This window comes from Microtus ochrogaster, chromosome 18 (genome assembly GCF_000317375.1).
Source record: "Microtus ochrogaster isolate Prairie Vole_2 chromosome 18, MicOch1.0, whole genome shotgun sequence".
Classification (NCBI taxonomy): domain Eukaryota; kingdom Metazoa; phylum Chordata; class Mammalia; order Rodentia; family Cricetidae; genus Microtus; species Microtus ochrogaster.
This window is the reverse complement of record NC_022020.1, coordinates 51,258,815-51,274,349: the sequence shown is the minus strand read 5'-3', so window position 1 is coordinate 51,274,349 and position 15,535 is coordinate 51,258,815. Positions and strand designations below refer to the sequence as shown.

The 15,535-nt window shown below is 47.1% G+C and overlaps 1 protein-coding gene across 1 annotated transcript; it reads right to left on the bottom strand.

Moving 5' to 3' along the window:
• Window positions 1-2,762: 2,762 nt before the first annotated feature.
• On the bottom strand, window positions 2,763-14,803 carry Grp (gastrin releasing peptide). Its single transcript, XM_005356210.3, has 3 exons — window positions 14,544-14,803; window positions 8,493-8,719; window positions 2,763-3,092 (listed from the first exon to the last, which is right to left on the bottom strand). The coding sequence occupies exons 1-3, from the start codon at window positions 14,686-14,688 to the stop codon at window positions 3,039-3,041; spliced, it is 426 nt and encodes a 141-aa protein (XP_005356267.1). The 5' UTR covers window positions 14,689-14,803; the 3' UTR covers window positions 2,763-3,038.
• Window positions 14,804-15,535: the final 732 nt, after the last annotated feature.

The window sequence follows — 15,535 nt, the reverse complement described above, 5'->3', positions numbered from 1 at the left end:
GGAGGGGGGCTGCTTACTGGCTTGCTCCCCATGACTTGCTCAGCCTGCTTTCTTATAGAACCCAGGACCACCAGCCCAGGGATGGCACCTCCCACCATGAGCTGGGCCCTCCCCCAGTTATCACTAATTGAGAAAATGCCTTACAGCCAGATCTAATGGAGGCATTTCCTCAACTGAGGCTCCTTCTTCTCTGATGACTCTAGCTTGAGTCAAGTTGACACACAAAAGCAGCCCGTACAGAAGAAAACTGGGGTAAGTGGAGAGATATTTTAACTGGTTCTTATTTAAGTGGATTCAAGCAGAAGACACCAGCTGGAGAGGAGAGGAACTGCGGTATGGGGTGGGTGGGGGAGCAGAGTCCCGGCTGTGGACCTCCTGCTAGCAGCCCAGGTGGAAGGAGTGAACCGCACTGGGCTTAGAATATTCCCCATCCTTCGAGCTGAGTCAAAATGCTCTGTGACAATGGAGCATCCCCAGTGTGAACGGAAGGGGGCGCGATTTGAGTTTGCAATCTGTACCGCGCTACCTGAGCAGCCTATTAGGCGTTAAGAACCTCGAATCCAAGTGAAGGCACCCCGATTACCCAGAGAGATCCACTTTATAGCACTTGACAAACCTGAGGCTGTTATTGTTTTCTTGCCATTCGGATGCATCCTCTTTGGCATCCCCTGCTTTGTGTTGTCTCCTGTTAGACACAATCACCTTGCTGTGTACACAGTCAGTGGGTATGCTGTAGACAGCTGTCCAGTAGTGTGGCCCCACCCCCACCCCACCCACCCCACACTTTTCCAGAACTCAAGGCTGGAGCCTAGTAGGTCTTCAGCATAAGAGAGTGCAAAAACCAAGTAGAAAATCTTCTCTTTTCTTTTCTTTTCTTTTTTTTTTTAAGGGAGAGAGAGACATCTGTTATGTGCGGTTGACCACATCTTTGGCTTAACCTTTTCCTGTTTGATAGAATCCCGTGATTTTAATGCCACAGTCTCAAAGTAGAAGCTTGAAAACTACACTTCCCAGCTGCCCCTGCAGCTAGATACAGTCATGTATTCAGGGGCTCACCAGTCAGAGACATTCAGTTATGACTGATTTATGGGTGAGCTCCAGTGGAAGAGGCCCCCCCAGGGCTCCATGTGCCTCAGGCAGGTGATGAGAGGCAGTGCCTACTGGGTGGGAGGAGCCTAACTCCCAAATAATGGCATGTAGACTTTCAGTGAGCTTGACAGTAAGGGGCCCTGCAAGGGACAGCAGAGTTGAGAGAACTGCTCTTATGTCTCTGCCAGAACCCAGGAAGAAAAGTGACTTCTGCCAATACAGGATGTACATCTGCTTTCGGGAGACCCTAGCAAGCAAGTGGTAATCTCCCTGGGGTTATTCCTCCATTGGCTCCTTGTCTGCCCACAATGCCGCTGTTAGGAAAGTTCCTCACCAGGGTCTCTGCGTGAGTGTTTTTTTTCTTTCTGTTGGAAGGCGGGGCCTTCTATGTTTACCCTCTTTCATTTGTAGTATGCGGTTTTAGCTGACACAACGCATGAGCAAGCTTATATATTTGTTTAGTTCAGTTTCAATGGTTGTTGGGGGGGGCATGTGTTTGAGTGTGTGAGTGCCCACTCAGAGGCCAGAGGAGGGTACTGAGTGCCTTACTCTGCCATGTTCTGCTTTGTTCCCTTGAGACAGCATCTGTCACTGAACCTGGAGCTAGACTGACAGCCAGCAAGGCCCAACAATCCTCCTGGTCCCGTTCCCCACAGGGATGAGGTTACAGAGTGGGCACAGCCATACCTGGCTTCTTATGTGGGTGCTGTGTACAAAACTCAGGTATTTGTGCTTGTGCAATAAGCACCCATAATTACCCACTGAACGTGTCCCCTGCCCTGGGAGGTTCTTGTGACAGAGGCCCCAAAGAGCCCAAAGGCAGAGGGTAGGGGACCTAATGCAGTCAAGCCCCAGGGAAGATGTTTCTTGCAGTTCTCAGTTTGGGTGAGTTTGGAATCAACAAGGTTTTTAAAGACACTAGAACACATCAGCTCTTTAGTGTTTTGCTGATGCAACAGGAGCGGGATAAATCTTTTTAAGGTTTCAAATGCAATTTTTCCTAAGAAGAGAATCTGAACCATATGGCAACAAGTTTCAAAATCTGTTCATGTGCAAATGTCATGATAAAAATGGGGCCGGGGAGTGTTTATGGACAGCCAGGCCTCGTTCTTCGAAAACAGGAGGGAAGTCTTCTGAATTCATTTTTTTCATTTTGTGGGAAACCTGAGTGGATCCGGCCTGGTGGACTCCTGCTCCTCTCGAAAACACAAACACAAACAAAAACAGTATTGCTTGCTACATGTGCTGAAAGAAGATTTAAGATGGAGTGATACAGAAAACATGTTTGGGTTCCATTTCCATCTACCACATGACCTTGGGAAAGTCACCTGACCTCTGTGATCTTTTGTCTCCTCATCTGTTAAAGGAAGAACGTATCGTGACATCAGCAACACACTGAGATGCACGGGTAAGTGCTACAGATAAGGGAATCGCTAAGGGATGGCGAAGACCCGCTTTCATCCCCAGCCCAGCCCAGCCCAGCTGATGCCATTACTCGCTGCAAGAACTCGCTAAGCGGCCCTCAGAGGTGACAGCTGGTGATTCCTCCTGCCTTAATCAGTGAGCACGAAAGTCTGTGGTCAAGGTGTGTTCTGAGCTCTGCCAGCCTCTCTTCTCATTTGGAGTTGAAATAGGAGGACAAGTTGCCCTTTGGGCAATGGGATTAATTAAGCTTTTATTGTGAATGGTAGCAGATTGGAGCCCCGAATCCAATCAACAAAAAGCCTAGCTGGGAAAGGTATTCATTGGAACGCTTTCTTGGCTGTTGTTCACAGAAACAAGTTCAAACCAGAAATGCTGCTTGAAAATCATGAGTTTAGTCGCGGTTGAAAGATACAGGAATCGTTAAGTAAATTGCACAAAGAGAATCCGGTTGATGGTCCAGTAGAACTGATGCTTGCGGAGTGCAGTCTCTGAAGGGTTTTGTTTTGCTCCTTGTCATTGTCCCTTCAGCTGGAGGTTCCTTCCTTCCCCTTGAGAATCTGGAGCAGAGAGTCCACCAACTTCAAAAAAATATATTAGAAATAGTTATGCACACACATGGGTGATGGGGAAGTCCAGTGGTACCCATTCCCGGAAGACTGGGTAGAAAGGCAATTCTTGGGTCAACTCCCAAATCTTCTAACTTGGAAATTCTGGTGAGGAACCCTGTGCTCACAAGTTTTCTAGGGGATTCTAAATACAGTGTTAGAGAAGCATGTTATGCCTGCTGAACTTTTCTGATCTCATTCCTTGGGTGTGTTTTGGACCATTGTTGAAAGCTAAAGGTTTATTTATTACTAGAATAGAGCTAGGGAAATAGGCAGGGGGACTGTGGAATGCTACTCCCCCCAACACACACACACACACACACACACACACACACACACACACACACACTGTGCACTAGCTGAAGCTCGTTCGTTTTGGAATCTACAAACTGAAGCAGGACAGGATAGCAGTGTGGGCAGCTCGGGAAGAGGAGTTCATCTGGGTCTCCACCCAAATTCTAAATTTACTGCCATTTGCTTGCTGTGACTTCTGGTCAATTTCACAGAGAATAAAGGAAAAATAGTTACAGGGTTTTAAAAACTTTATTCCCCTTCAGCAAGTTTTACCCAAAGAGATGAGCAGCTGGATCTTATTATTTTTTTTAACCCAGACAAGAGTTTATTAATCTTCCCAAGACTCTCTGGCAATTTAGCCCTCCTGCTTCCAGACTGGCCACCGGTTTCTAATAAGGGAAGTGCTGCTATTCTTAGGCAAATGGCACCTACTCTGCAGTTCCAGGCCGTGTGCTACAGATGCTAATGAGCCCTGGGCTGGGGATGGATTCCCATACAAGCCAATTAGCTTCGTCTTCCTTTTGCAGAACCAAGACTGCAACCACCTGACTGCCAGCCTTTAGATTCCACCATCTCTCCAGCCTAAGGACTGCCAAGGGCCATAAAAGAAGCCAGCTGAGGATGAGGAGGAAGCCTCACCACATTCCCCACATCCCTCAAAAGGCCGAATTGAAAGTTTTAGCTCAGCTCAAGGAAGAGAAAGGAGTAGAAAGAAAAAGGGGAGAGGAAAACTGAGTACTCCGAGGACCAGGATCTGGCAGACAGAGATGCTAGGGTGGGGAAGAGCTCATTCCTCCTGCACAGAAGTTGGTGGGGTCATTGGAGGATTATCGGTTATTATTGGTTTATGTTGCTCTCTCTGTGAAACTCCTGTGGGAATTGCTCTACTTTCCTTTCTGTTGCTAGAATAAAATATTCTGCCTGTGATGGCTAATCTTGGTTGTCAACTTGACACACCCCGGAGTGGAACCCTCCATTGAGGAACTGCCTTTATTGGAAGGACCTCTGAGTAAATCTACACATCCATTTCCTTCCTGATCAGCATCTCTCAGTTCATCCCCAGTCTCTGTGTTCACATCCACAAATAAAAGGAAAAGCCCAAGACTCCAAAGGGCGGTGGCCAAGGCCTACATGACAGAGAAATTCTTCACTGATTACCAGAACATTCCGCAATCATGGCCAAGATTACGAGTTAAGCCCCGGATCTGATATGAACTCTACCTCATGCTGTAGAATCCATGGGGGTAGAAATTCCATTATTTTCAGGAAAGCATTAAAGGATCGGGGAAAGAAGAATGGGTAAAAGAAAGATGAACAAGCTGGGCAGAGGCAGCACACAGCTTCAATCCCAGCATTCAGGAGGCAGAGACAGGGGGGGGATCTCTGTGAGTTCAAGGTCAGCCTGATCTACAGAGTGAGTTCCAGGATAGGCTCCAAAGTGACAGAAAGAAAGAAAGCTGAACATTAGTTGGTACTTGCCTGGCCTTTCTTGCTAGCAAAGCTCTGGGACCTGTCTGCTCTGACCCAGGAGTCTCTTGTCAGCACACGTTCCCACACACTGCTCTGAATTAAGTATCTTTGCCATCAAAACATAGGAAATTCTCAGCTTCTAACTACAGCTCTGGGCGAGTTGGCAACAGGACTCGGTGTTTTATGGCTGCCGTGAGAGATGAGAGCATGTGTGGAGAGTTTTTAATTTTAAGCAGAGACCTTCAGCGTCTGAAAGCTCCTGCAGCTAATTCTGCTGGTTCTCGGCTAGGTTATTAAGCTTCTCTCTGACCCTGGGAGGATAGATGGATTTCTAATAGGCCAGGTCTCTCAGCACTCTTTCTTTTTGAATAAGATAATTATGGAATGGTTTCAGTTTTTCACGACAACATATTTTCATTGAGGCAAAATGTCCAAAGCAAGAGAAGCAATAAACTGGTTTGCTTCTGGTGAAGACTAAACTCATTGCTAAATTTGTTTTCCACGGTTCTGGGAAATGTATCCAAGAGAATAGGGCTGGTGTGTGTGCTAGCTAATTATTCGACTTGAGGTAGAATTAAATGGGATGGGGTTTTGGACTTGGGGAAAGAAAAACAGCATGTCAGAAGATAGATCAGATAGCAAGGCCTGGCTAAGTAAAAAAAAAAAAAAAAAATGACCCGTAGTGGTGGAAGCAGTAGCAGCCACTTCCCATGACTGCCCCTCCATCCTCCCTATAATATCGCCACGGAGACCTCAGCAAAGCTACGCTTTCCTAATTCCTTAAAGCCTTGAATATTCTGCTGAACATGGGACATTGGGGGCCCTCGAGAAAGGAATTGAATTTTTAAGGAGTTTGATGATTGGCAGAGCCAAGTTCAGGGGACAAGGCAATCCCAGCTGCATGCTGCTGTTCGCTCAGAAAAGGGAAGCGCCGCTGGAACTGGAGAGATGGCTCAGCAGTTAAGAACACAAGGGTTTGAATCCCAGCACCCATGTGGATGCTTTCAACTATCTGTAACCCCACTTCCGGGGATCCAACACCCTCTTCTGACCCGCAAGGCCAGGCACACATGTGGTGTACAAGGCATATCGACAGGCAGAACACACAGACACCTAAAATATAAACATATCTTTAATTTCTAAAGAAAATTAAGCACTGGAGAAGAATGACACAGTGTGTGTCTGGAGTGTTTTATGAATGACCTATGAGGGCATATGCATTTTGATGTTTGTAGAAATTTATCTTTGAGGGTTGTAAGGCTTTTGTGAGTTTTGCATTCTTCAAATAAATGAGAACCACACAGTTGTTAAATATCCACTCCAGGAAAACAGTAGACTAAGAAAAAGTGTGTGGCCAGGTAGGGGCTGAGAGTCAGTTACAAGTTTCCAGCATCCTCTGAGCAAATGGGCCTTCGACAAACAAGGAAGCTGACAGCCTACCACCTGCAAGGCCATTTCTAGAGAGTGACTCGGAGCTTTGTGCAACCTTGGGACTGATTCTCTCTATGGGTTGATTTCATCTAGATTGTTTTTCTTTTGAATGAAAGCTACTAAAGGCTCTAGTTCTCTCTCTCTCTCTCTCTCTCTCTCTCTCTCTCTCTCTCTCTCTCTCTGTGTGTGTGTGTGTGTGTGTGTGTGTGTGTTTCATGCAACAAAAGAGATTTTACTTTGCATTTAACATCAAAACTCTCCCAATGGATGGGAGGGGAGCGGAACAGAAAGGATGTCCGCCCAAAAGGTTAGCCCTGAGCCTCTAGAAGGGCCATCAAAGAGCTTACCACCGTGACAGAGGGAAGCAGAGAGATCTCTGAGCTCTGTGAATGATAAGCAATTATCCATTTCCAGGAACAGAGCAAAGCAAGGCCACCTTCTCCATCCTGCATACCATGTGTTAAGACTAGTGGGTGCCATTTCCTGGGAGAGGACTTGCAAGGCAATACTGTCCCAAGCAGGTGGAAGTCCGGCTATTGCTCTTGTTATCATCGCTAAAAAGTGGTCTGATTCTGTCCCTGTGCCCTCAAAATTCAGGGGTTGGGGCTCTACTTAGGAGGATACTCTTAGCATGTACGAAACACTGGATTCATTACTAACGTCAAAAAATATAAATAAATAGAATTCCTGAGAGTGTGATGTCAAATGAGGTAATTACTTACCCTAGTAGCTGGATTACAGTGTACGGGTTTGGTCACAATGAGTGAAGACCCCAAGAGGGCATCCACTGGAACTGAGTGATAGGCCATTGCTAGCTGCCAGACGTGGTACTGAGAACTGAACTTGTGTCCTTTGCAAGAGCAGTGTGCGCTCTTAATCACGGAGCCATCTCTCTACCCTCACATTATTATTTTTAAGGAAGAAAATATTAACTTTATAGTTTTACAGTCTTCCTCCGTCCATCATGGGAGGGCAGGGCAGAGCCGCAGTAGGCCAGGAAGTAGAGAAAGGATGCCCCATCTCTTATGAATTACGTTCACCTTCTCCTGTATGTGTGTTAGAAGTTGGTGGTGAATCCCTCATTTCAGCTGCCTTGCTTCCCGTAAAATCCAGCCTCACTTATATGCTATCTTTGTACCTAAGCACCACCACGTTAGTGTTATTATATACCAATGAACCCATTGGCTTTGATATACTCCCTGAGTTTTGAATATTAGAATAGAACTCGAATAAGTAGGAAAAAATACAGCTGTGTATAAAAACAAGAACTCGCTCCTCTGAAAAGAAATATCTGCCAATAGGACCTTTCTTTCTCTAGTGCATATAAAAAAATGAACATTCCTATAAACCCTCAAGAATTTATTCAAGTACTATCTGTTGACTCACTATCAAAATATCCTGGCAAGAAGTAGGGGTGGCGGCATACGCCTGTAATCCTAAACACTTGGGAGGCTGAGGCAGAATAGTCTCTAGTTACAGGCCAGCCTGGGCTACAAATAAACAAAAATTCTCATGAAAACCATAATCACTGCTTCAAACAAGAATAATTACTAATAAAAAAAAAAACCTCCTAAACTGGACTTTGGACCTTAGTGTTGTCTTCCAAGAGAAAAACTATTCGATCAAAAGAAAAGATAGCGTGAAAATTGAGTGATAGTTTGCTTAGCACACATAGGTGCTGGCTTAGTGTAGCCACGTAAAGACTTCCCACCATGGTAGTTACACTGTCAACTTGACTGGATCTAGAATCACCTAGGAGGCACACCTCTGGGTATATCTGTAAGGCTATTTTCCAAAAAAAAAAAAAAAAATACTTCACAGGTGGAAAGACCCATGCTGAGTGTGGGTGGCATCACCCCAAGGGCTGGGGTCCTGGATGGACTGAAAGGGGACCAGAAAATGAGCAGAGTGCCAGCATCTATCTCTCTGTGACACACATGGCAGCCACCTCGCGGTCCTGCCGCCACACCTTCCCCGCTCTGCTGGACTGTATTCTCGGACCGCGAGCCACAGCAAACCCAGCTTTTCTCAGACTGTTTTGGGTCAGGGATTTTTGTAAAGCGATGGAAAAGGTAACCAGTGTGCATAATAGGCAGTTTCTGTTCCCCTGATCGGATCCCCCTGTGAACTCTCTCCCTAGATACCTCCCACCCCAAGTCTGAGGTATGTTTGTTTCACCTTTGCGTTTTGAACGTCGTTCGAGTAGCTGCCGTCCTCAGAAACCCAAGTAGGCTGGTGCTGTGGTGACAGATGGCTTCTGTTTCCCAAGGCTTCTAGAAGACCCAGCAAATTCCTTGCAGCTTCTTCCCAGCGGATGTATTCCCTCGGCTGCTCCTTCAGGCCGTCTCCCTCAGACACATACAGGGACGGGGACTCATCTGTGCTCTTTTTCCCCATCAAGTGTCCTATAAAAACAGAACAAACCCAGGATGCAACAAATGCAACCAAAGGAAAGGAAGGAAGGAGAGACCGAAATGGACGCAGGTTGAGTGCGTTCTGCTTCCTGGTAAAGACAGAATAAAGGACATTATTTTGCTATTAAGAGTTGGTCTATACACAGCACACAGGCTTTATATTCTGTTCAAAACATGGCGTGAAATGAACAAAATTCAGACCTGTGTGTGACTCAGGAGCCCTGGATTTGGCTCCAGCACCTCTACTGACTAGTAGGGGGACCTCAGACAAGGGCTGTAGCACCCAGCCTCCGGTGTTTATCAACCATGAAAGGAACAGGGCAGGCCAAATCACATCTAAAAAGCTCCCAGATGTGGAGTCCCATCAATTCTGTGTGTCCAGCTGAAAGGCAGAATCCTGACGTCTCCCACCACCAATTTCAAGTTTCTGCTGAAAATGAAAGTCTTGATGTGTTTCTTTGTATGTTTTTTTTTTAATGTTGCCTTTCTCTTATCTGTAATACAATTGTACCAAAGGAATCTTTCATTTAAACTTTCTCTGAATTTTAGCTGAAATTGAATCCAGAAAACTCTCACTTGGAAGTGATGGTGGGTTAAGAGTGTAATGAAAAGCAAGTCAGAAAGCAAGTTCTGACTGATGTTCAGCAGCCACTTAAGTTTGGAGGTTTCTTTGGGGGCCCTGAGACTCTCTCAGTAGTTCTAGCACATGTGTCGGCCTTATAAGTTAATTAATTAATTAGTTAATCCTAAGAAGGAGGCCAAAGTACTAAAAACAGGGATATTCACACATTTAAGAAGTGGGCGATCAATCCCAGGTCTGCACATATTTTTTACATTTATTTAGTGTGTGTGTCTTTGTGTATGTGTGTGAGAGAGAGAGAGAGAGAGAGAGAGAGAGAGAGAGAGAGAGAGAGAGAGAGAGAGAGAGAGAGAGAGAGAACACCGTGTATGTGAAAGTCAGAGGAACTTGTGGAAGCTGTTTCTCTTCTTCTACAATGTGGGTTCCAGGTCTTGAACTCTGTTAGTCTAACTTGGTGGCAAGTGCAAACCCCAAAACACACAAATTTTTGTTTTGTTTGTTCGTCCATTTGTTTATTTGTTTTTGAGGCAGAGTCTCACCATGTAGTTCTAGCTGGCCTCAAACTCACTCGGATCTGCCTCCCTCTGCCTACTGGGGTCTGAGATGAAGAGGTGCAACCCTCACGCCTAATCAGGTCTGAGCTCTTAACAGTTTCATCCTTCAGATGAACTCATTTGACAATTCTCCGCGCTCCCATTTTCTCTGACACCGCGCTTTATTCTATTACTAAGCCTTTGGTGCTTTTGATTTAAAGTGTCCAGAAAAATAAAAGTCTCGTGGTTGCAGCACTAACTGGCCTTAGGCGCTGTCCAGGGAAACATTGCAGGAATAAAGCTTGAATGACTGTCCATAACTTAAAATGGAAAGAGACCCTGTGCAGCACCTCTGTCCACCTTCATTATGCCTGTCATATGAGCTGCAATTGGCGGTTTGCGGAATGCTTGCGCGTGGGTACTCTCATTTGATTGGCACCATAGTGGGATGGTGAAATGAGACTTGCGGAATCCTTTGAGACATAGGCAAAGGATCTAGGATCATAACAAGGCTAAAAAGTTCATCTCAAACACAGGAAACTGTTTCTGAAGTGTCTTTTACCTTCCCAGCAGAGCATCATCTTGGGATCTGCAAAGAAAATTGTGGCTTATGAATAGCTAGTGTCCCATGGAGCAAGGATCATTTATCAGTATATCATGATATCATGTGGATAGCAAAAAATTGGTTCTGTAAGTGTTAGGCAGTCTTCAAATGAGATTTTGAGAGAGCGAGGATCGTATCTCAGTCTATCATGCTATCGTGTGAATTGAAAAAAAAATAATTCTGTGACTATTAGGCAGGCTTCCAGCCTTCAAATGAGATTTTTGAGTGAGTACTTGCCATTCAGGCGACTCCACACTGCTTGAAGAACTTGTTAGGGACACTGTCCCAATTGAAGGATGAGACTCTTACATCGCTCCAGTCATCTGCTGGATCAGCCCGGTGCCCAGCTGCCCACTAAATAGCCATCCATTTGTCCCGCGTGGTGATCACATTTGCACAGCTTCCTAGGAAGCTGCTGTGTCATCCCCTCTAGTTACATGGAGGAAATTGAATCATGGTAGCTAGAAGACAGCGCTGGAACCCTGATGCCCACAGTAATCACCTCAGTCACGAGTCTCCGATCTCCTGTCATCTAGTTAGGATGCTAAAAACGAGGAAAGAGTCATTGCCAATAAAGCAGTGGGGTGACGGGGATCATTTTATGGAGACCTTCCCTTTGCTGTGCTGGAATACATTTGTGGACTTTTCTCTAACGGGAAAATAGAGCCGCTGCCCATCTTATTATTGACCTAACGTAGATCCTGACGACGCTAGACTGAATGTCAGTGCCCGCCTGCTGGGGATGCGCAGCTCAGCTGCCCTCCTCTCGACGCACGCACACACTGGTTAGTAGAGGAAGTGCGCCATCTATAACATCCCAGGGAAGCACACATACCCTGGGTCCTATTTCATCGCTCGCTCCTGTCAACCACATCATCATCTCCATGGCAACATGGACAAGATGCCCACTTCCACTTCATCTCCTATCATCATCTGTCACACATCCATATCAAAATAATGGAGACCTCAATATAGAGAAAAGACGGGTACTTAAAATAATAATAATAAAGCTTTGCTCTGAATGAAAGAAAAAAAAACAGGTGTTGTGCCTTTAAATTGTGTAATACACCACTAAAGGGCAGGTTTGAAATGTAAATTAATTTCTTCAGCGTTGAAACTAGAAAACTATCCTAATTTGAGAAAATATCATTCAGATGTAAAGGATTATGTACTTCTAAGAAATGGTACTTATGGGGCAGAGGAGACGGCTCAGGGCTAAAGTACGGTGCAAGCGAGAGCACCAGAGTACAGCTCCTCAGAACCTGTGTAAATGATGAGCAGGCCTGGTGGCCTGCCAGTAATTCCAGTCTCAGAAGATGAGAGCAAGCTGGGTAGCTAGACCAGCCACCTCTGACAGCTCTGGATCTGATTGAGGGACCCTGCCCCCTGCCCCAGTGAATAAGGTAGGAGAACAGTCTACCTTATACATCCCCACACACATATGCAGCATGAACACACCCAAATTTATAACACACACACACACACACACACATACACATATGGAAATAGAAGATGGAAAAATAGTCTTTATAAGCACATAGTGTAAATTTCAGCCTTTGGTGTGCCCCGTGGTGAGTATGATCTCATCCGCATCCAAACGGTGATATCACCCAATTCAGCTCCCCGAGTTTTGCTCCACATCAAAGTTAGAGCCAACACTAAGAGCATGTTGAGAGCACACAGAGCATAGTCCCTAGTCTTTGTGTTGACTGTATTTTCACCACACACACAATATGCCCGTGAGCACGAAGGCCCGCAGGAGAAGTGTGGGCAGTTTCCAAGCTTGACTCATTGTCCCTTGCTTCCCTCAGCCGGAAAGAGCAACTCCCTGAGAAAGCCGTGATGAAGGTTTCCTTGTGGACAATCCTAGGGTGTCACCAAGCCAGGAATGATGGCAAATGCTTGTGATCCCAGCACTACAAAAGCTGAGGCAGGAGGATCACAAATTCAAGGCTAGGCTGGGCTGCACCGTTAGGCCCTGTCTCCAAAAAGGTAAGTAGGGGTGGCGTAGCTTAGTGACAGAGCACTCACTGGCCTGAGTTCACACCTAGCATCACCGAAATTCAAACAAATGGAGCCAAAATAGCCCTGAGCAGCTTGTCTTCTGGCATGGGAGAGAATGGACCTTGTCTTAGGACATTTCCAAACTAAAGCTAAATCTCACATTGCTGATGCCCTTCTTTCAACAGTGCCTATCCAAAATGCCTTGTGTCTCTTTCTCAAACCCAAACGTGAGGCTTGACTGGGCTCCATAGCAAGTTGGAGGGTAGGCTGGGCACCTTCGGCAAACTTGCCTAAATTTTATAGAACCCCAGTGGAGGCTAAGATTGGAGCTCCAGAGCTGGCTTATGTGAGGATGCCCTGCATTCAATGCCCTGCAGCTAAAATTATTAAACAGAGAAGAATGCATCTGAAAATAAATTTTTTAATGTTTGTGGGACCACTGTGGACAGTGACAAAGGGACATACCCTAAATACTCCAGGACGGGGGTGCCCCTAATGACAGTGGGTCAGTTTCAGGTTGGCTGGTACCGTAGATACGACACTGGATTCCCTCCCTCCTCTCTTGTGCTCTTGGTCCCCAAGGGTTAGCTGACAGCGCATCGTCTCTTCTTGTGTGGTGATAGAAAAAAATAATGGAGTTTGGAGTATCTGTCTGTTCTCCCTCCCTGCCCACTGAATGGTGGCTGCATCAGACAATGGCCTTTTAATCTAAGCCCTGAGGATCCCTTTCTAAGAATGACCAGCTCTAACTTGGGGTTCTTAGGGACCTCTTCAACGTTCTTCATTCAAGAAATGCAGGTCTCTCTGCTTCTTCCTTTTCAACCTGCACTCCATCCTCTGTCCAGACTCCTGGAATTCCAGAGGCCCTCAGAGGTCACACATCCTTTCATCCCTGGGACTTTTAGCAGGACCTCCCAAAACTATAGGATGGCAACCCAATGATCTCTGGCCAAACACAGCATGGAAGTCCAGAGGCAGAGGCAGAGTTTCCAATCTCATCCCCACCCCAAATCCAGCCTCGTTTTGGCACCTAGAATCTGAGACTTGTTTAAGAAATTTCCCATACACTGTTCCTTGCTACTAAGTACCTAACTAGGGATGGACACACACACACACACACACACACACACACACACACTCCTTCAAGCTCTTTAGGGAAGGAACCTGTTTCCCAGGAAATGCAAGGTGGTCACAATTAACTGGAGTGGCTGAAGGTCAGGAGACCTTGGACTCAGCATTTCATGGAAGCTGCATTTGCTTGAGGAGGCATAATGCCCCCAGGACCCCAACAAGACTTGTTGGCAGAAGTCAGAAAAAAAGAAAGGGAAGAGGATGATGTTGCGGGTCTAAGAGATGGCCACGCGCCTGGGATTTGGGCAGCAGGAGCCAGACAAGCTTGTAGAGTAGTCATGATCTCTGAAATCAGCCAAGGCAGGGAGTGAGGAGGAGGGAGGAGGGACTGGGGGGAGGGGAGGGGACAGCGTAAGGACCAGGGAAAGAGCCTCGCTTCAGAGAGAGTTGAAGGCATGAGAAAACTCAGGAGAGTCTTTGAACCCCAAGGTGGGAGACTCTGCACCCAGGTCCCCATACCTTGTGGTTCAGCTTGGTGTAGGACCACAGCCTGAACGAGCCAGTCCACCAAGCTGGACTGGGATCCGGGATTCACTAAGGGACCTGGCTTCCCCCAAAATTGTTTGAGAATAGGGGTGAGGCTAGATAAACAATAGGAGGCATTGAACAGGTATGGAGGGAAAGTGAGCTGCAGGCGACGTTGAGAGGTTTGGGGAGAGGGTTTGAGCAGGCACAAATGCCCCAGATGCCCCAGATGCCCCGCGAAAAAGGAATGCTCACAGGTGGGAAACTAGAGAGAAGGGACCTGGGGACCAGTCTGCCACTGGCAAGGGACCTGTCAGGTTTCTCAAAACAAGAGACGATGGGATGGAGTTTAGGGGAGATCTGGGTGTTTCAGTAGAAGGAAAGGAGCCAAGCCAAACTCCCAAGCTAAATGCCCAGTTGGGGAGAGAGGTTCCCTCCAGCTGATGTTCCCTCCCTCTGAGGATAGGAGCTTGGGGATCTCACTCTCGGGACACTTACCCACAGCCCAGTGGCTGCCGCGCGGGTACATCTTGGCCAGGACAGTCCCTCCACCTGTGCCTGCGGACACTGGAGCAGCTGCCCCCCGGGGCGCCTGGCAGAGGACCAGCGCCAACAGCAAAAGTGGGAGCTCAAAACCTCGCATGGTTCCGGCGGGAAGTCCTCAGGGCTCTCGGTGAAGCTGAGAGCGCGCTGTCCTAGCGGAGCAGCGACAGGAGGAAAGGAGCGCTTGCCACCGCCGCTTTGAGCGCCACTGCTGCAGACTCGACGAGTCCCCGGACTTTATATAAAGGAAGCCTGCGCGGGAGGGGCCGGGGGTTCTTCCACCCGGGACCGGAGCGCACTGACGTCTCCCTATAGCGAGCCGGGCTCCCGGATGCCTGCCCGGTGAACCATTCATCTATGACGAGTAATGAAAGGCTGAGTGTACCTTGACCCATCTCCCTTTCTCTACTAGTTCCATCCGATTAATTTCTGCCATCCTAGACGTCTTCTCCAACACGATATGGTGAATTACTTTGCTCCTGTCCATCCCCAGCAACAGCAGGAGCACCAGCCTCGCCTGCTCTGCCAGACACAGAATAAAGCAAGAAGATGCGCTCTGTGTACAGAGCTAAGCTAGTTCGATTAAACACTGGCCCTCTGGCAGACATACTGCTTCCAAGAAACAGAGGGGCGGGGGGACGACGCTCTCCTGCGAATTTCCCTTGCCAGCTCTTAACTCAGTGTCCCTTAGCTACTTTCACATATGCAAGGCTTCTGTAGAATTGTTCAGTTTCCCTCTGCCCCTTCTGTTCTCACTTCAGCAGACTGGTCACCCACCCCGCGCAATTCCATCGATGCTGAGGGGACGTGCACCATAGCAATGTGACAATAAATAGAAGCTTGTAGGAAGTCATTGCCCACGGTTTGGCCTGTGCTTATGCTTGTAAGAGGTGAGGCCTGTTACCAAGGGCTGGTGAACCGCCTCCCCGCTTGGGGCCTGACTGTTC

Bases quoted from the DNA above. Each gene is read 5' to 3' on its own strand.
- Grp (XM_005356210.3), bottom strand. From the start codon at position 14,688: ATGCGAGGTTTTGAGCTCCCACTTTTGCTGTTGGCGCTGGTCCTCTGC. The intron at 8,720-14,543 runs GTAAGTGTCCCG...CTGTTTTTATAG, and splicing joins CGGCAGCCACTGGGCTGTGG to GACACTTGATGGGGAAAAAG. The intron at 3,093-8,492 runs GTGAAACAAACA...ATTTTTTTGAAG, and splicing joins ACGACGTTCAAAACGCAAAG to TTGGTGGACTCTCTGCTCCA.